This window comes from Oncorhynchus masou, chromosome 6, assembly GCF_036934945.1.
Source record: "Oncorhynchus masou masou isolate Uvic2021 chromosome 6, UVic_Omas_1.1, whole genome shotgun sequence".
Classification (NCBI taxonomy): domain Eukaryota; kingdom Metazoa; phylum Chordata; class Actinopteri; order Salmoniformes; family Salmonidae; genus Oncorhynchus; species Oncorhynchus masou.
Genome location: NC_088217.1, coordinates 55,304,095 through 55,324,032, shown reverse-complemented (window position 1 = coordinate 55,324,032; position 19,938 = coordinate 55,304,095). Strand labels below are relative to the sequence as shown.

The window sequence follows — 19,938 nt, the reverse complement described above, 5'->3', positions numbered from 1 at the left end:
TGTACAGAGAGTTCCCGTGGTTCTCTCTCGCTTTATAGTTTCCTTCTGCTTTCAAATGAACTCCCTCCACTCCACCACAAAGCACCGCCTGCCTCCTCTCAAGGCTAAGGTGTCTCCAGTACTATCTCAGTTCTCCTCTTCCTCTCCATCTTCCATTCCATCAACCCTTCCCCACCACCCCCCTGTTCTATTACTCTCCCCGTAACCCTCTCTATCCTCCTCTACCCCTTTCAACTCATCATTTAGTTATACCACCCTTGTATTTCTTTATCCCCCTTTTTTTATTCCGTATTCCATCCCATGATCCCTTTTCCATCCCCCTTTCTGCATCATAAACTATCAGTCTTTATCATCCATCCCCTCAGACCCAGGGGAGGAGGACAGGACAGGAAGTCAGCTGAGAGAGAAAGGCACTCAGAGCTTTCTGACTACTCCAACAAGCTATCTCCTGCTGTTACCTGCTCAAAAAGGGCAACACTTCCAGGGAGAATTGGGATGTATAGCCTACTAGTCAACGACCAATGCGATGTTCAAGGTAGCTGATCTGTAATTCATCTGCTCTATGCATTATATTTCTATGCCTGGCTTCGTAAGTGGTTAACAGGAGAAACGTGCGAGTGCAAACAATAGACCTGGGGCTCCATTCAATCCGACGTTCACCGTTACAGGGTGATTGAAATGTAAAGGAAAAGTTTCCTCGTTAGCGGAGACCGCATTCATGGGAAGCTCCGCATGTCGCCAATGAACATTGGTTCACCTGTTGAATGTATTATTGACGGAAGGGAAGAGAGACAAAGAGGGAGTGTGTGTGGCACGTCTATTTACGAGCACGCGTGTGTCTGTTTGTGGGGGCATCTGACACAGTATAAAGTGGTTTCCTCCTACTCCAGCTGTAATGGCTGCCGTACATCACTGCGACAGACCCTCCAGTGGAGCACCCTCGACAAGCTCTACCCAAACCCGTTAACGGTCACAATCTGCACAGGAAGTGAAGATGCTGCCGCCGCCTCCAAGATGCGACTGCAGAGGGATCGGAGAGGAGTCTCTCTCTCTCTCATATATATATATATATATATATATATATATATATAGAGAGAGAGAGAGAGAGAGAGAGAGAGAGAGAGAGAGATTATATATATATATAGAGAGAGAGAGAGAGAGAGCGAGAGAGAGAGATTATATATATATATATACATACACACACACAGTAATAGTGTTCTCATCCACCCACATCTGTTGTATTTCACAGCAGAGCTGCTTTGTTTCCACAAACTGACAGCTGACTGCATGAAAAAACAATTAGTCATTCAACTGAAGTCCAATTGAAGTTTAATGCAAAAAGACAACTTTCAAGACTGAAGGTTTGAGTACTTTTGAGACCACCGATTTTATTCTTTGAAGTTTTTTATTTAATTGAAGGAACATTTTATTGATCCATCAATAAATAATAAATCTACTTACAGTTTTTAAATGTCAAGGTATTTTACATGGTATTTGGTCACATGCACATTGTAAGAAAAAGAGACACAATGTTATCTGTACAAACACTTACAGTAGTCCGTAGGGGGAGGAGCCTATGAAAAAAAAGGCACCTGGTATGACATTTGACCCTGGTTCACAGATACCACCAGATACCCGTTACTGTCCACTTTGCCTGTGAAACAGAAATAGAGAGAAACAGAGCCGACAACGGGACGCCATCCCGCCGTGTGACCTCTAATTGTGTGCACTTCTGAGCAGCAACTCAAAATATTACACATATACCAGCTCTGGTCAGTGTTTGAATTAGGCCTAGATATCAGAACATATTAGATACATTTCTTACAATGTATCTTTAGTAGACAAGGTGTTTCCCAGAGCCTTCGTGAGCAACGTGGCTCTTAACAATCTTAGCACATCTACAGTACGAGTGATCCAGACCACTAGTAGAGCAGCCAAAGTGCACCGTTCGACGCTTTTGTTGGTTGTTGCCATTCCACGTCAGGTCACTTTATTCACAGACCATCTCTGCTAAAAAAAAATAGAATCACTGGTGTTTAGAGCCATAGCAGAGGCAAGCGGCAGAGACGTGGTGCTGATAGGCTGAGTGGTTCATTTTCTAAATTAGGTGAACGTTTAAGCTCGGGTAGATATACAGACGGTCATATCTGCACACGGGGTAGGACAATCAGTCGACTTTTTGTCGGGGCGCCGGATAACCAGGAAGTCAATAACTGTGCTCAAATCTCCCCTCCGATAGACAGCATAATACACATGTATACAGGTGATCCAGCCAACAAGAGAGGTACCGATGGAGACGAGAGAAGAAGCCTAGGAATCTATAGCGAGTGGACATGGCTGTCAGACATGCTCGGTCAGTAGCAGCTCTTCCAACTGGACAGGAGAGGGGTTCTAATTTGGCTGTGTGGTTAACCCTTTGAGACTACGAGGTGAGCATTTTGATTGTTCTCATCGGCGTCCTGTTCCGGAATTAAAACAGGACCTGTGTGACGTCATCAATTAGAACATTCGGTAACACTTTATTTCGGATAGGCCATCTGTAGATGATCAGTAACTATCTAGTAGCCCTAACCCTTAACCTAATCCAAAAATGAACCCTTACCCTTATTCTAAACCTAAACTTAGCAAGCAGTTGCCGGTCAACAGATTATTTGTTGATGGTATGACCACAGACGGACTATCCGCACTATCCAAATAAAGTGTGACTGAACATTCGGTTGGAATATTAATTCTGCTCATGGTTCTGAGGCTTCCTCCTCTCCTACCATCACAACCGCTATGTTCACGCAGCTCTGTTCTACAGCAAATGCACAAGCAGGGGCACCTTTAAAGCGCTTTTAAGGTACCACAGAGCTTCCTCGAACAGCTGCTGCGAAACACACTGAGCGAAGGAGCAGAAAGGCTGATCCTGGAACAGTGAACAGAGTAGAGCACCACATAGTTAGCTAGCTATAGGTGATTGGCACAGCTGTGGGTGTTCAACATCCTTCATGTTAAGCCTGGTCATCCATGGGAGATGATAGAGGATTTGGAAAATACAATATAAAAAAGGGAGTTGACAACAACAACAACAAAAAATGCATGATAGTTTGACGTTATTAAAGAAGTCCTAAAAGTCGATGGAGATTACATAGATATTCCATAGATATTCCTCTATGACAAAGGAACATCGATTGTACCTTAAACACATTCAAATGGCTTTAAAAACAAGGCGTAATGGGCTACATACAGAGACTATAAAACTGGATCTGTGTATAGTATAAACTCCCTCTACCTTCAACTCAAACCTAAACCTAGGCTCAGGATAACGTGATTGTGTCATCTTATGTCTTATGTTTCTATTTATCAAACTATTTACATCATGTTAGCAGCATCCACATGTCTCGTAAGAGAGACACCATTGATTCAGACTTCAAAGACAGCTCTACAAAAGACATGATTTGAGATTCTCATTGCAGTAGATTTCATTTGGGATACTTTTCTTTTGCTATATTGGACCACCAACCCCTTCCTCTAACGTCATCCATTTGATCACAGTGCAGTGCACACGTTTCTAAGTCTTTACCAGATAAAGTGCACTCAATAACAACTAGATATATTCACAGGAGAAGAAATGCTGCGAGTTACACGTGGCTCAGTCGCTCACTAGGCATCTAAAGATATTTCCGATCCTCAGGGAGGAGTGTGAGAATTTCACAATTTCTTCGGAATGTTCTACGTTGTGACATTGTCAGTGGGAATGGATTAGAATGTCCCCTTCTAAAAGGGTTAGGAGGGAAGATTCTCTGATCAAAGGTGCCTGGAGATAGTGGTTAGCCACATGAGTGTGTGTGTGCGTGTGTGTGCGCGGGAGGGCTAGAAGACAAATATGTTTAACTTAGCAGACAGTAAATCTCAGAGCTGAAGGAAGCCAAGCCCTGCCAGGCAAGATGGATAACCTAAAAGCATGTGTGTGTGTGTGAAGCCAGGCGTCGCCCCCACACTACCCCAAAGGCACACACACAGCAGGGAAGGGTTCCTTCTTTAAAACTACTGAACGGAATAAACAAAGATCTGGTAAAGTGTGCGTCCCAAACGGCACCCCATTCCTTATATAGTGCACTACTTTTGACGAGGGCCCATAGGACTCTGGTCAAATGTAGTGCACTATGCAGGGAATAGGGTGCCAATAGGGACTCAAACGCTCTTCCCCTGTCCTGACCTACTTAATCAGACTTTTGCCCATCATGCAGCATAACTCATCACCACCTGCTAACACAGCAGCCAATTAGCCTGGCTAGCATCACCATCCCCCCCACCACTGTCTCTGTGGCGCAGAACTAGAGCTATATCGGTGTCTGCAGCTACAGTTGTCATCAGTTCAGACCTGGGCTCAAATACTATTTGAAATTCCAAATACTTTATCGGTGCTTGATTGAGCATGCCTGGCATCATGGGCCACGTCTGGCAAATCCAGGCAGGCTAGAAGAAATGCTGACAAATATTTGAAAGATTTCAAATAGTACTCAAACCAGTGGAGGCTGCTGAGGGGAGAACGGCTCATGACGGCTGGATCGGTACGAATGGAATGACATCAAACAAACCATGTGCTTGTTGTGTTTGATACCATTCCACTTATTCCGCTCCAGCCATTACCACAAGCCCGTCCCCCACAATCACAGTGCCACCAACCTCCTGTGATTCAAACCCAGTTTTGCAGAAGTTACAACAGCTAATAAGCTCAGAATGGGGTCGCACAGCATACCAGACTCACAGGGTGAGAGGAGAGGAGCGGTTGAAATGGTGACTTCCTGGGGGGGCGCTTATTGAAGCTCTTGAGAGCCTCAGTGAGAGAGAGAGAGAGAGAGAGAGAGAAAGAGAGAGAGCGAGAGAGAGGGCGTGTCCCAACTGGCACCCTAATCCCTGGTCAAAAGTAGTGCACTTCATAGGAAGTAAGGTTCCATGTGGGACGCGGGCCAGTCTCCGGCCGCATAGAGACAGGAGAGATAACGATCTTGAACTTTGGCACCTGTGGAGATATCGCTGTCCGGTGGGGTTGGTGTGTCTGTGCGAGTGTGAATAATACTATTATTCCTGCACTCCCACCATGATAAGACAGCAGTGTGTATGCGTGTGTGTATGCGTGTGTGTTCCTCCAGGACTGGTGTTAGTAGTGATGTTATTATTGCTAGGCTCTCTCAATGCAGACTCAGCAGCCTGCAGCCAAGGTAGAGGCCACAGAAAACCCATCCATGGAGATGAAGACAGGGAATCACAAAGGGCTGAAGTGAACTCTCAACAAACTGTCGAGTGGTTTCAACATACATACTGCATGTATACTGAACAACTCGCTCTCTCAGCCCCCTTTGCTATACATGAATTCCAGTTGGTTCATCTCAGCCAGTAGACAATCAAACACAGACAGCCCTGAAGATAGAAACATAGTCTTTAGTTGGCTCAGAAATGGTGTTCTCCAAGGGTCAGTTCACCTCTGGGAGACCTTGTTTTCATTGAATGACTAATAAATAGGAGTAGATGAATCAGTCAGTAGCTGTGTCTATGAACATCCCATGGGCATTCTGATTTTTGTCCTCACACAGCCATTATCTGGCACAATAAAGGTTTTGTCTTGTCCAAATCCCATCACACCTCAATTGCACTTCCAGTTGGATTGGCAGTAGAAACAAGAAAAGGCAAAAACTCTCAAGATTCCCGTTTTGCCTTTCAGTTGAAGACACACTCCTCATCAGGATCTTTCTGGAGGAGACTGAACTTTGCGACGACACGTCATCCACACCGGTCGTCACGGTCATGGTTGGTAACCGTGAAGTCCTGCCGCGTCACACCTGATTGGCTGAGGTGGTTGAGGTGAGAGGGTCAGAGGTCAGGGGTGAAGGCCCTCAGTAAAGATGGCCGCAGATAATGATGTCACAATAACGCTCCGACCGAACGTCACCTCTTCTTCCCCACCTTTGCTGACCAGATCTTCACTGTCATATCACTAGAAAGAGAGGGAGGGAGAGAGTGACAGAGGGATGGCGGGATGGAGAGATGGAGAGAGACAGAGAAATAGAGTGGGGGTGGGGAGATGAAGGGGGAGAAAGAGAGAGAGAGAGGACCAGGGGGACACAGAGAATGAGAGCGAGAGAAACATTGAGAGGGAAGGAGAGCAGAAGGAGAAGACCAAGAGAGATAAGTAGAGACCGAGGAATACAAGGGGGGAGGAAAAGAACAAGAGCAAGAGGCAGAGAGAGAGGAGAGAGGGAGAAGAAAAGAGTGACTCAATTGCCAGCATCTTCAAACAGTTCCATTGTGACTCCCACACAGCACCAGAGAGACAAGACATCAAAACCTACAGTTCACAGAAAGATGACACACACACACACACACACACAAATGCTACCCCCTACTCCTTCACCAATTACGGAGCACAAAGGAATCAGCTCCAAAATAGACATCAAACATCGTCCTCCTCTGTGACACACAACCTCCCCTCAAGATAGAGCAAACACCACAACCCTCATCCCTCTGTCCCTCTTTATGTCTTGCTCTATAATTCTCTGTTTTTCTCTACCCTCTATCAAACACCACATGTCCCCTGTTGTACCCCCCCCCCCCCCTCTCTGATCAACAGAGCTCCAATTGAAGTTTGTAAAATACCATAATTGCATTAGGAAGTTAAGAAGAGAATCAACATATCTTCTCTGCTGTTCTGTTCTCTTTTCCCTGTTAAGAAACTCAAAGCTCAGTTGACAATTTACTCTTAATCTCCTCTCCATTCATGACCTGCCGAGCACTACCTCCTAACTGCTGTAATATACGCGTGTGTCTGCCGAGCTAACTGCGGTCTTAATACCCAGGATAACACTCCCTCTCCCTTCTCAATCCCTCCTAACATCAGGCTGCTAGCAGGGCTCACTGAAGTGTGTTGCAGAGGCACCGTGTTACTGTAGCATTAGTGGAAAATAGTAGGATGATTGACATGGATGATGTTGGCGAGGAAGGGTGTGTGTGTGCATGCACACGCTCGTGTGTGTTTGTGTCTGCTTGTGTGTGTGTGTGTGTGTGTGTGTGTGTGTGTGTGTGTGTGTGTGTGTGTGTGTGTGTGTGTGTGTGTGTGTGTGTGTGTGTGTGTGTGTGTGTGTGTGTGTGTGTGTGTGTGTGTGCACATGTATGTGTGTGTACTGTAGGTAGGACCCAATTAAAATAATTATTATTGTTAGTGTCATGTGCACTCTTACAAATACAGGTGCAAGTTGGAACCAAATAAGATTCTTGAGAGCGATGCCATAGGGGAACCATTTTAGGGTCTATGAAGATCCATAAATTGGGATGGTTCTTTGAAGAACCATATAAAAATCCAAAACCAGAATGTTTCGTCCTTCCAGACCAGGAATTGTTAAGTCCTGGTGTAGGGCTATAAGCCTTTTCCCAGGGCACATTTCGAGTATTTACCAGTACCACACATGACTGTGTTTGCTATTGACAGAGACATGATTGTTGCATTTGTTAATTTTCAGCCCAATGGACTGCACCAAGTGAGATCCTAAGCGGATATGTGATTATATATATATATATATATATATATATATACACAATACCATACGTAGTTCATATATACACAATACCATACGTAGTTCATAAGGCCTTATTTTGAGGGCATAGTTTAACCCAAATACAGGGGCCTGAAACTCATATACATCACTTTGACCCAAAACCACACCCATCAATATCAAATTTCCCAGCATGCTCTATTGCAGGCAGATTTTTAGAATTGTTTCAATATCTATGTTTGTCCATGTACATTGAGCGATTACTCTACTGCTACACAAAGATAAATAACATACAATTTTCAAAATTAATTCAAATCAGTTGGTTAGATTTTTTGCACCTGTTATTGAAATGTTTGTTCCAGTTTAAATGCCAGTCAGGTAAGGACCTAGATTCGGCCGTGGGACGGTTTTTGCCAGAGTGGATGGTCTAGGGGCCGGAAATTCATTTGAGTAATTATTAACACATAAAAATGACCACAACTAAGCCCAAAAAGAGATTATATTTAAAATATGCCATTTACCATATGCTTTTATCCAAAGCAATTTAGTTGTGCATGCATACATTTTACGAATTGGGAGGTCCTGAGAATATATCCCACTATCAGGACCATCCACTACCAACTGAGCTACAGAGGACCAACTGTTGGATTTTTGAAAATAATAATACGTTCATACCTTGATGACATTGAGACACGATCACATAATGTCGTTGCCGACCCCTTCCTTAGGTAGTTTCCTCATAATGTGACTTGCAGGTAAGGTTGCAAAATGTTGGTAACTTTCCTAAAAATTCCCAGGTTCTCCAGAAATCCTGGTTGAAAGTTTCCTAGAAACGTAACTAGGATTTTTGGAAAGTCTGTGAATTTTGGTAAAGTCAACAGAATTTTGCAACCCCACTAGCAGGCCTGACATGGCCTGAGGTATGAACTGGGCTACAATTATGCACTTATAAATAAAAAGTTACAAAGGATGACCTTACAAGGGACCATTATAGTGACAAGTGTTTGTACCCCTTTAGGACAAATCAAAACCTATTTTTCTGAAAATGCAATATAATGGCCTGAAACTCGTGGTTTACAGGCCACATCAGGTGTGCAAGTCACATTATACTGGCTTGCAAAGTGATGTGTAATTCCTATTGGAAGTCAGCCAGAGTTAGGATATACAACAGTTAGGATATTTATTCACCTGCAACCTGCTACCTGCATTCCTAACCCTGGCACTAACCCAGTGCCAGGGTTAGGAACATTGTAAAGAGACTACTTAAGGTGTTTAAACTGGAACAAACATTTCAGTAATGGGTACAATTGTATTTTCTCGTCAATCTACACACAATACCCCATAATGCCAAGCAAAAACAGTTTTTTATATAAAAACTGAAATATCATATTTACATAAGTCTTCAAACTGTACGCAGAAGGCATAACCTCTCATGTCCTGTCAGGTTGAATGGGGAGCGTCGCTGCACAGCTATTTTCAGGTCTCTCCAGAGATGTTCAAGGACATTCAGAGACTTGTCCCAAAGCCGCCACTCCGTTTTCTTGGCTGTGTGCTTAGGGTCGTTGTCCTGTTGGAAGGTGAACCTTCGCCCTAGTATGAGGTGCTGAGTGCTGTGGAGCAGGTTTTCATCAAAGATCTCTCTGTACTTTGCTCAATTCATATTCCCTCAATCCTGGCTAGTCTCCCAGTCCCTGCCGCTGAAAAACATCCCCACAGCATGATGCTGCTACCTCATGGTCAGTTGCATACCTCAGTTGCTGCTACCTCATGGTTTCTCATGGTCAGAGTCCTTTAGGTACCTTTTGGAAAACTCCAAGCAGGCTGTCGTGTGCCTTTTACTGAGGAGTGGCTTCTGTCTGGCCACTCTACCATAAATGCCTGATTGGTGGAGTGCTGCAGAAATAGTTGTCCTTCTGGAAGGTTCTCCCATCTCCACAGAGGAACTCTAGAGCTCTGTCAGAGTGACCATCGGGTTCTTGGACACATCCTTGACCATAGCCGTTCTCCCACGATTGCTCAGTTTGGCCAGGCGGCCAGCTCTAGGGGGAGTTCCAAACCTCTTCCATTTAAGATTGATGGAGGCCACTGTGTTCTTGGGAACCTTCAATGCTGCAGAAATGTTTTGGTAACCTTCCCCAGATCTGTGCCTAGACACAAGGCTGTTTCGGAGCTCTACGGACAATTCCTTCTACCTCATGGCTTGGTTTTTGTTCTGACATGCACTGTCAACTGTGGGACGTTATCATATCCAATCAATTGAATTTACCACCGGTGGACTCCAATCAAGTTGTAGATACATCTCAAGGATGATCAATGGAAACAAGATGCATCGGAGCTCAATTTCGAGTCGTATAGCAAAGGGTCTGAATACTTATTTTCATAAGGTATTTCTGTTTTGTATTTTTAATACATCGGTCTTTGCTTTGTCATTCTGGGGTATTGTGAGTAGATTGATGAGGGAAAAAAGCTATTTAATCAATTTTAGAATAAGGCTGTAACATAACAAAATGTGGAAAAAGTCAAGGGGTCTGAATCGTTTGTGAATGCCCTCTACATATACACATAAATATTCTAACAAACATTTTTTAAATGTACCTGCAATAGAGCATGCTGGTAAATATGATAATGATGGGCGTGGTTTTGGTTCAATGTGACGTATACAAGTCTCAGGCCCCTGTATTAGGTTAAAACTAGGACCACAAAATAAGCCCTTATGAACTACGTATGCTATTGTGCTAATTACTCTTATTGTGTAACTGCTAAACTGCTTTCTGACTGTACACTGTACTGCATTATTGTAGATAGCGGGTTTACTAACGTGTTAGTTCTAGCAGCTATGTTGACTATGACGTGACAACGATGTAGGCTGTGTGTAGTGGTTAGCGGTCATGATATGAAGGTTTGGCTTGGAGAGCTTTTTTCGCCTTGGAGAGCTTTTTTCGCCTGGTCAGAGACAGCTGATTTGTTGTGCACTGAAGTCCACAAGTGAAGGAAATCGGTGAGAGGAGTAGAGCGCGTAGATAGATGCGAGAAGGAATTATATATACAATGAGCAAAGTGATCACGCTGTTTTCATGTGGTTTCTTAAACGGAACCAACCGGAATGAAACGGGGATAAAAAACACCTAAATATGTCCAACAGAAATTCACATTTGCAACTGTTGGACTAATGATTACTCCCTAGATCAGCTAGATGCAGGCAAGAGTGTGCCAGGCGGTATTGAATGTGTCACTGTCTGTCACCTTGATTACTCAAAATTCTCTACGTTGTAAACTTTCATTCATAGGCTCGGTTGTAGCAACCTCATGATGGATACAGGGAAAATACAAGTATCATGTAGTAGCCTAAACCTATCACTGTTAAATTGAACTGGGTGAATGGAATATAAATGATAGTCATCCAATATCCTGTAATAGAAATAAGGCCATGCTCATGAAAAAAAAAATCCTCCCTCATCTTACATGGCACCGACTGCCAATGGGGCAAGGGCATTAGCGAGATAAAGAGAGGGAGAGGAAGAGAGAGGGACAACATTTTTTTAAAAGAGCAAGAGAAAGAGGGCTCTAGAGAGATGAAGACAGGGGACGGAGAAATGAAGAAAATCAGAAAGAGAAAGCAACGAGAATGAGTGAAAGTACCAGAGGAGAGCGGAAGCGGGGTTGTGAGTCGGAGTGAAGGCTCATGGGAGGCTTGTGGCACGACCCTTGATGGCCAGAACCCGTCGAGGTAGACAGGGGGTCAGACCTGGGACATAACTCCATAACTTCACCCTGCAGTCACTGTGGCAGGGCAGGATGAGGAGGAGAGGGGAGGAGAAGCGGACATTGTACAGAAGGTGAAAGAGAGAGAGAGAGAGGTAGGAGAAGGAAGAGAGGGGAAAAGGAGAGGTTAAAGTGGGTTAAGTACAAGATGAAGACAAGGTACTAGTTTAGTAAAGGTGTATTCCGATGGATCAGGAAGTGCAATAAGCATGAAAAGTGAAAGGCTTTGGTGAAAAGAGGCAGGTATAGGGAGGACAGAGATTATTGGCCGTGCGAAGCAGATCCATGCCAACCCCTCTCAATCTCCAATCCTAGTGATGTCGTACGTGCACTTCACCGCCTTACCATATGGTCCTGTCAGTCTGCTAAAGTTTTCCATGCCTTGCCGGGAAGAAGAAAGACAGACTGCACATGCCAATGATACGCCTGGTTGCGTGCATCAAGCTGAGCTCTACCAAACAAGTGACTAGTTGTGTACGGCTGAGTGATATCCAAAATATGTATCCTTGACAAGGAAAATGAATGCCTCATGCACCAGTCAATGTTCTGTGTTGCAGTCCATACCATTTTCTTGTTAGTCATAGCATCTTCTCAGAAAGAATGTACTGTTCCAGAGTAACTTTTTCTAATAGATTTGCTGCAATAAGGTCTATCATTAATGTGACAAACTCTCTAGCAGAGTGAGGCCAAACAACAAGTATATTAACAGTCATCTAACAATAACCCATGTAATGAAATATATTTGTGAAATATGCCCCTGACAGTGCAGTTACATCCACTGAAAGCCCCCCCAAAATGCCATATTTACTCTACCCTTCCAGTGGCGTAACATCATACCTGGATATGAAGTGAAAAATACATCTCGGAGAAAATTATAATAAGTTATAATATGGTTCTAATCATGTGTTAGTCGTGTTTTACCTGGAAGCGGTGAAGATGTGCCGGGAGTTGGTGCAAATGGCATTGATGGGGCTCTCATGACCCTTGACCTCTCCTATGGGGGTGAAGTTATCAACGTTCCACACCTTCAGCATGCCTCCCCGACAGGCACTCAGCAACATGGGTCGCCCTGGAACGTATGCCAGCGCACACACCCAGTCCTTATGGGCGTTGGGGATTTGCTGTGGAGGGGGGGGGGAAGGTTCAGTTTAGTTTAAATATACAATTTCACCTGCACACAGTCACAGAAGTAGTGTCTTAAGTTCCAATGTTGATATCAGTGCACGTGATCCTCTATTGCTAAACTAGGCACAGATATCCTTTCCACGGAGGCTTACTGTGGGTGTTTGACTAAGATTACCCAACATTCAAGAGGATTTAAAAAGCATTACCGGATACTTACATGAATGCATGCACGCCCACACGGGCACACACCAGACCTGGGTTTAAATACTATTTAGGGTACTTCAATTACTTTCAAAGACAATGTTGGAAGTAAGTATTTTGATTAACACAAGTAGTTGAATATGGGAATGCATTTGGAAATACACTCAGAAAGTATTGCCATGTATTTAAAAATACTCAAATACACAGGCAGGTGTATATTCCAATACAAATATTTAAATAATCCAATGCATTTGAACCCAGGTCTGTTGGGTCATGTCATAATGTTTTTCCAATAGAAGTAGTTGATTCGGGAAACATGATTTGAAAATACTGAAATACACTGAAGTTATTTCAATAAACAAATGATCAAAGTAAGTATTCCCTAGCCCTACTCAGTAGCTATCGATATACTTGTCCACCCTGCTCTACAATGTTGACTATTCTCTCATGGCAAATCAAAAAAATTGGGATGACACAGTACTAACGTGTCCCTCAGAGCTAACACTTTGGCTGCCTCATATTCCTTATATAGTGCACTACTATGGCCCCTGGCCCCTAGTAGGATATCGATTGGGTTGTAGACCTTTGAGCTGAGCCGGTAAAGACAAGGCCTATATTTTTTAAAAGGTAGCTTTTTACCTCACAGGATTCACTCCTGCCGCTATAGGCTGACCACATTGTAGACAGATAAGCATTCATCAACACGCATGCACTGTAGCAGTACGTTCCTTTTTCTCCAATACCGTCAGTATTGCTATCAATGACATTCAATTACCGCTGCCACGACACACGCACAGTCTCCCTCCCTCCCTCCCTCTACACTCATAGAAAAAAGGGCTATTCTGTGGAAAGGGTTCTACATGGAACCAAAAAGGCCCCCCCCCCCCCAAGAGCGTACCTGGGTGAGTTCTTGGTTCTCCAGGTCCCACTTCTTGATGCCGTTGTCTCGTGATGCGCTGAACAGAACGTCTCCCTGGATGGCCAGACACTCGATGCCGTCATAGTGCGGAGGCTCAAAGTTGTGGGCGGGGCCTAAATTACCCAGCATGCCCTCTGCCACGTCAAACACCTGGCACAAAAAAACAGGACAGTAGTCAGAAAACATGACCAAACAGCAGGCAAACATTGTTGCACACTCCAACAGGACTCCACAACAGGAAGTATGCCAGTTCACACCTCAGGAGAAGGGTAGATAATCAGGATGTAGCCTGCGTAACGGGGTACAATGGAAATGCTTGTGTGTGTGTGTGTGTGTGTGTGTGTGTGTGTGTGTGTGTGTGTGTGTGTGTGTGTGTGTGTGTGTGTGTGTGTGTGTGTGTGTGTGTGTGTGTGCCACTGCGCATAGCAGTGTGTCCAGTACCTTGACATAGTGGTCCTTGGAGCCAGTGATGACCTGGTCTTTGCCCAGTAGAGACTGACCTACAGTGAGACACATCACTGAGCCTATATGACCTGTCAGCTTCCCTAATGCCATCATCCTAGAGAAAGGAAGGGCAGAGGGAGAGAGGCAGAGAGGGAGAGAAAGAGGGAAGGAAGAGAGAGAGAGTTTTTGTATTGCTAGAAAACTTTTATAGGCACAGCTAATGTACGTACATACAAAGCTAAATCAACGGCAAAAGTAAATACATATTGCTGCATAGCAGTGGTTACAATGCTAAAAACCAGTGTCCTTCTGTTACCTGTTGAGGTCCCAGGTGCGTACGGTGTTACCAGCAGCAGCATAGAGAACAGAGCCAGAGGGGTTGAGAGCTATCTGGTTGATCTGGTATTCACCCTGTGCCACCGTGATGGTACGGGTGGTGGTGCCCACACACGCATCCCCCGATACCACCTGGCCTGAAGACCTGGAGAGGGGGCACACACACAGAGACAAAGACAGAGAGAGAGAGAGAGAGAGAGAGAGAGAGAGCGCGAGAGAGAGAGAGAGAGAGAGAGAGAGAGAGAGAGAGAGAGAGTGATGTGGGGGTTGGGGGTAGAGAGTGAGAGAAAGAGAGAGAGGGATAGCGTGAGAGAAAGAGAGAGATCTTGATCTTTGGTAAACATGTCTGGACTGTTACAGAGTAGCACTGACTGATCAGTGAGGGTGGTTAAGGTGAGCTGTGATTGGTGGAAAGACACACAGCGAGCCACTCACGTGAGGGTACGGACACACTTGGCAGAGTCTCGTATGTCCCAGACCTTGATGTAGGAGGTGGAGACAGAGAAGACGAGGCAGGAGGAGGAACAGTATTTGACTGAGACCACGTTATTGGGGTGCCCTTTCAGCGTGACAATTTCCTGTCCCGTCACCAGGTTCCACATCTTACACGTCCGGTCTGACGAGAAACGAGAGAGAGAGAAGAGACGGGTCAAAAACATCTAAAAACTGGCAGCACCGCCACTTTTTCTATAAAGGGATGGGACTGGAGCTATGGATGCAAGGACTGATAGTCCATAAGGTTAAACATGATCGCTTTCACCAATTTATGTTTGTTTCCAAAGACAAAAGGCATCCCATGGTCCGAGTTAGGACATTGTTGTTGTACCTTTGGATCCAGTGAAGAGCAGTTCATCTGTAGCGTCCACACAGAGGACAGGTTTAGAGTGTCCCTCTGCTATGGCTGAACACTGGAGGGGTGCCGTCCGTCCCCCCTTCACTCCCCCCGTGGGAGTGATCACACCCCTGAGGGAGACGCACACACACACCGTCACACACACACACACACAAACACTAACACACAGACCACTAACCCCGCACAGATACAAAACAGCTCATACACACTTCATCAAATATGAAAAGATCGGCTCCACACCTCAATGAATGAACACACAGAACCCACACAAATGTGCAACACACACACTTAGAAACTCCAGCCAGGTCAAAAGAAGCACAGCTCTATCATGCCCCCTGCTGGAGATAAACAGGTATAACCACTCCCTCCCATTCCCTCCCTCTCTGTACCCACCCGTTCCTCTCTATCCCTCTCTTTTGTGGAAGCTCAATTAGAGAGCCTGGTCTAAAACCATCAATCTCCTGGCTGGCAGTGAAGAAAAAAAAAACTCTCAGAGATAAGGAGCCTCTTCCTCCAGTTTCCCTTTGTCTCTTCATCCCCCTCTCTCTCTCCCTCTCTCTTTAGCCTGGCTCTTTCTTGCCACCCTTCCCCCTCTCTCTCTATCCTTCTCCCCCTTTCTCTCCCTCTTTAATTTCTCACTGCCAGAGCACTCGGGGGGAGCCGGCCAAGTGAGACACAGGGGGGACTAGAGAGAGAGAGCCCTGTCGCTCTCTCTCTCTAGTGAGTGGGGATAAAGGGACCAGTGATTAAAGGCAAAACTGGGACAGTTCTGTCTCCCTGGACCCCTCAAACACACACACACACACACACACACACACACTTCCCTTTGTCCCATAGGGATATTTTTCCCCTCTTGTGCGGGTAAAGCAGGTGAACAGCATGTCACGGCTGCTAGACCAGCCTAGGCCAATCACAGTGATGCGAGAAAGAGAAGCTGCATGCATGACAGCTATAGTCTCAAAAACGCAAATGTATTGAAACACAAAACAACCCCCAAAAATGACAAATTCTACAGAAACACAGTGCAGCTCATTCAAATGATGATAGAGAATGGCGGCGGTTCACGGCGCCAAAGAAGAAGCAGAACTCAACGACAGCCCGGCAACAGCCAACTCAAAAAACAACAACATCAACTTGTGGCATCGACAGTACATGCAGCATCTCCACCAATCAAGAGTGAGCTAGCTCGTGGTCCTTGCCCTTGCCCCTTTTGAGCCCATCCCAGTTCAGTGTTCAGGCGAAGGCAGAGGCAGAGGCTTCTGGGACAGTTGAGTGAGTGAGAGAATGGGGGAGGGGGGGGGCTGTCACATCAGACCCCCTCTCCTTCTCTGTCTGTGGCCTAGATCCATTCCAAATGGACTGTGAGTGGTTGATTGGAACCAGGCCTTTGTCTTGTCACAGAGGAGGGAGGGGGTAAAGGTAGGATGGAGGTTAGGTGTGACAGGGCTAGTATATCGTCCCAATTCCAAATCAAAATCAAAATCTGTTGGTTTGGAACTGGACACTGGGTTTATGGATAAGAGGGCTGTCTTCTGAATGAACCTTATGTCCAGGGAGAGCAGGGGAACTTTCACAAGTGAGCCAATAGGCTCTGAAAGAGTGCTTCTATTCACTATTCCCATTGGTTAGATAGTTGTGTGGACACTCTGCCCAATCAATCAACCAGTGTCTTTTTCTGATCGCTCATTCCAAGGAGAGAACAGAGGACCTGACCTCAAAAGCCTCAAAAGCCTTTCAAAACAGGGTCATTACATTTGTTATTCCATTTCTGCTATCCTGAAATAATAGAATGTAATGGAAGGTATTGCCTGTGTGTTGTGTGGTTCTGAACGTTCCAAACCTGGCTTCCCATATAATGAGATAAGATGGAGATCCGTCTATGATAATGCCATTATCTATGTATAAATGTGATGAAAACCAGAGAGGTGTAATAAGACTGTCAGTACGATGATTAGAGCGGTGATAAGTGAGATTGATCTATAATGTCTATTTCTTTATCTCTACAATCTCTACGTATGTTAGATTATCAGAGAGAGAGAGAGAGAGAGAGAGAGAGACACCGAGAGAGTTGACGGCGACAACCGGCTAAGAATAGCCTAGAGGGTTTTCAGGCTCGAAATATCCACATACCTCTTTTCCTTCTTTCCTCTCTCCCGTCATCTACTTGTATTATTGGAGACTTTCACCCTTTACAGACAGACTTTATGAATTGTCGCCTTTAAAATAAAAAAAATAAAAAAATTGGGCAATGTGTATAAGAACCCAATTCAAACTGTCCCATCTTTACCACATTCTTCTTTACCACCGATTTGTTTGTTAAAGGCAGCATATACCGTAGTCTGCCTGTAAAGGGTGTTATACACATGTTGTGCACAGCCGGTTATAGGCAGCATATACCGTAGTCTGCCTGTAAAGGGTGTTATACACATGTTGTGCACAGCCGGTTATAGGCAGCATATACCGTAGTCTGCCTGTAAAGGGTGTTATACACATGTTGTGCACAGCCGGTTAAAGGCAGCATATACCGTAGTCTGCCTGTAAAGGGTATTATACACATGTTGTGCACAGCCGGTTAAAGGCAGCATATACCGTAGTCTGCCTGTAAAGGGTATTATACACATGTTGTGCACAGCCGGTTAAAGGCAGCATATACCGTAGTCTGCCTGTAAAGGGTGTTATACACATGTTGTGCACAGCCGGTTAAAGGCAGCATATACCGTAGTCTGCCTGTAAAGGGTGTTATACACATGTTGTGCACAGCCGGTTAAAGGCAGCATATACCGTAGTCTGCCTGTAAAGGGTGTTATACACATGTTGTGCACAGCCGGTTAAAGGCAGCATATACCGTAGTCTGCCTGTAAAGGGTATTATACACATGTTGTGCACAGCCGGTTATAGGCAGCATATACCGTAGTCTGCCTGTAAAGGGTATTATACACATGTTGTGCACAGCCGGCAATTTTGATCCTGTTGTTGTGTTCTGTTCACATATATTTAAAGATCCTATTTATACAGAACATGTGTATAAAACTGTATAACAATTATATGACAATATGTTAGGTTGACAATAATTCTATTACACAATTTCTGATACATCACTTGCATTACTTTCATTTCCTCGCATAATTAAAATCAGGATCATGCCTCTACTGACTTTCATTCCAATTAGACTGGTTCGGATTTCTCCCAGACCAATTACGCCTGCCACCCCATTCTGGAACGTTGAACGTTTAGGAGATAGCCCCTCTTGTAATTGAATAGGATCTTTATGCGTCAAAAAGGTCTCAGACAGAATGGACTGTCTTGTTTTTTTCCCCCCTCACATTCACAACCGTAAGCTATTTTTTTTTAGCTCGCCATTCCTTGTAAACAATGACCTTGTTATGACGAATAAGACGTTGGCGACAGTCAAACTCCAGGCTGCTGACGTCGTTTTTGTGTGTAATGTAACGTGTACAATGTGTAGGATTTAATGTGTGCCAAAGCCGGAACGAAAGGTGATCTTTATACTGAGGGGATTAGGCGGGACTTTTAAAACACATTGCCGCTATTATGATTAAAAGTACAGGCTTTGTTGCCGGCAATAGAAAAGTCGGCAAAAATTCGTCGTCATTCTAAAGTTGCCGGATTTTCATCCTGGTTTGCAATGGGCAGGTTATTACAGGTTGAAATAGCTGTGAGGCTCAGGGCAAGTTGTGTGGTCCCATAACAAATCAAGGGCACTGCAATAACCACTAAACATATCAACTAGAGCACCCCCACAAGGGTTAAATTATTCATTGTTGGCGCAGCCCACTGTTTTAGGGCAATTCCAAGTCTCCGTATGTCATTCTGAACTTTCTGAAAGGGTTATTAAAAACAGTGATTGATTATGTCGGCGCGGAAATGCAATTCCGATTTTACAGTCTGGGGAAAGAGAGTTTAAACAGTGGCACTACACAGCAGTCAGAGCAGATCGTTGTTTTTAGCCAAATGTCATTCCTGTTTATCTGTTCTGTTGTATAGTTATCACATTTTTAGGTTGAACATTGACATTTACGTAGCTTCAATGAGGCCCACAGAAGTATGAGTTCCATAAAGCACACAAAACATATTTTGGGATAGATACCACCTTATTATAATATGTAATAAATAATGTTAAGAATCTACAAGAAGGTGTAAAATGGAACAACAACAAAAATGTAAAGAAACGTTTTTATTTACAGTATGTGAATGTAACATGATGAACAGGAATGGCATTTACTCTCACGGGTGGACAATAAGATCTCTGAAAGCCACACCCCTAAAAAGCTATGGCTCCCAAAAATAACCTAAGGATAACCGTTGCAAAAGGCAGGTGAACCTTTATTCTCATGAATCTTGCCCTGGAGGCAGAACTGAGCGATATCCGCTAGATGGGCCAGCTGCAAAGTTAACATTGGTTATGATTTAAGATTAGGTTTAAGGCGTCCGCATGATTCCCATCCGAAACAGTTCGTACGTATATTACAACGTTATTTTGTGGCATTTTGTTCGATTTGTCAGGAAGGTTCTTTTCAGCTGTTTTCTGCACCAAAACATTTTTCGGAGGCATGCCGAAGTTCGGAATCCAAAGTCTACGCCACTTCGTCGGTGATGTTCACTGGTCAGATAGTTGTGTGGACTCTCTGAGATTCTTTAATTAAGTGTTTGCCGTCATTCAAATATAGACAACTTATTTCAATGCACATTCTTCACTTGAGAAATAGCGCACCGAACACGTAAATTGTGCGGCTAAGATCTCCTTG

The 19,938-nt window shown here is 44.4% G+C and overlaps 1 protein-coding gene across 1 annotated transcript in view; it reads right to left on the bottom strand.

Moving 5' to 3' along the window:
- Window positions 1–1,368: 1,368 nt before the first annotated feature.
- Window positions 1,369–19,938, bottom strand: part of LOC135542310 (kinesin-like protein KIF21B) — a 112,958-nt gene continuing 94,388 nt past the window's right edge. The window contains 7 exon segments of the mRNA XM_064969188.1: window positions 1,369–5,980; window positions 12,216–12,415; window positions 13,519–13,689; window positions 13,981–14,098; window positions 14,300–14,464; window positions 14,755–14,935; window positions 15,146–15,282. Coding sequence (XP_064825260.1) covers window positions 5,932–5,980; window positions 12,216–12,415; window positions 13,519–13,689; window positions 13,981–14,098; window positions 14,300–14,464; window positions 14,755–14,935; window positions 15,146–15,282 — 1,021 coding nt within the window. The 3' untranslated portion in view covers window positions 1,369–5,931.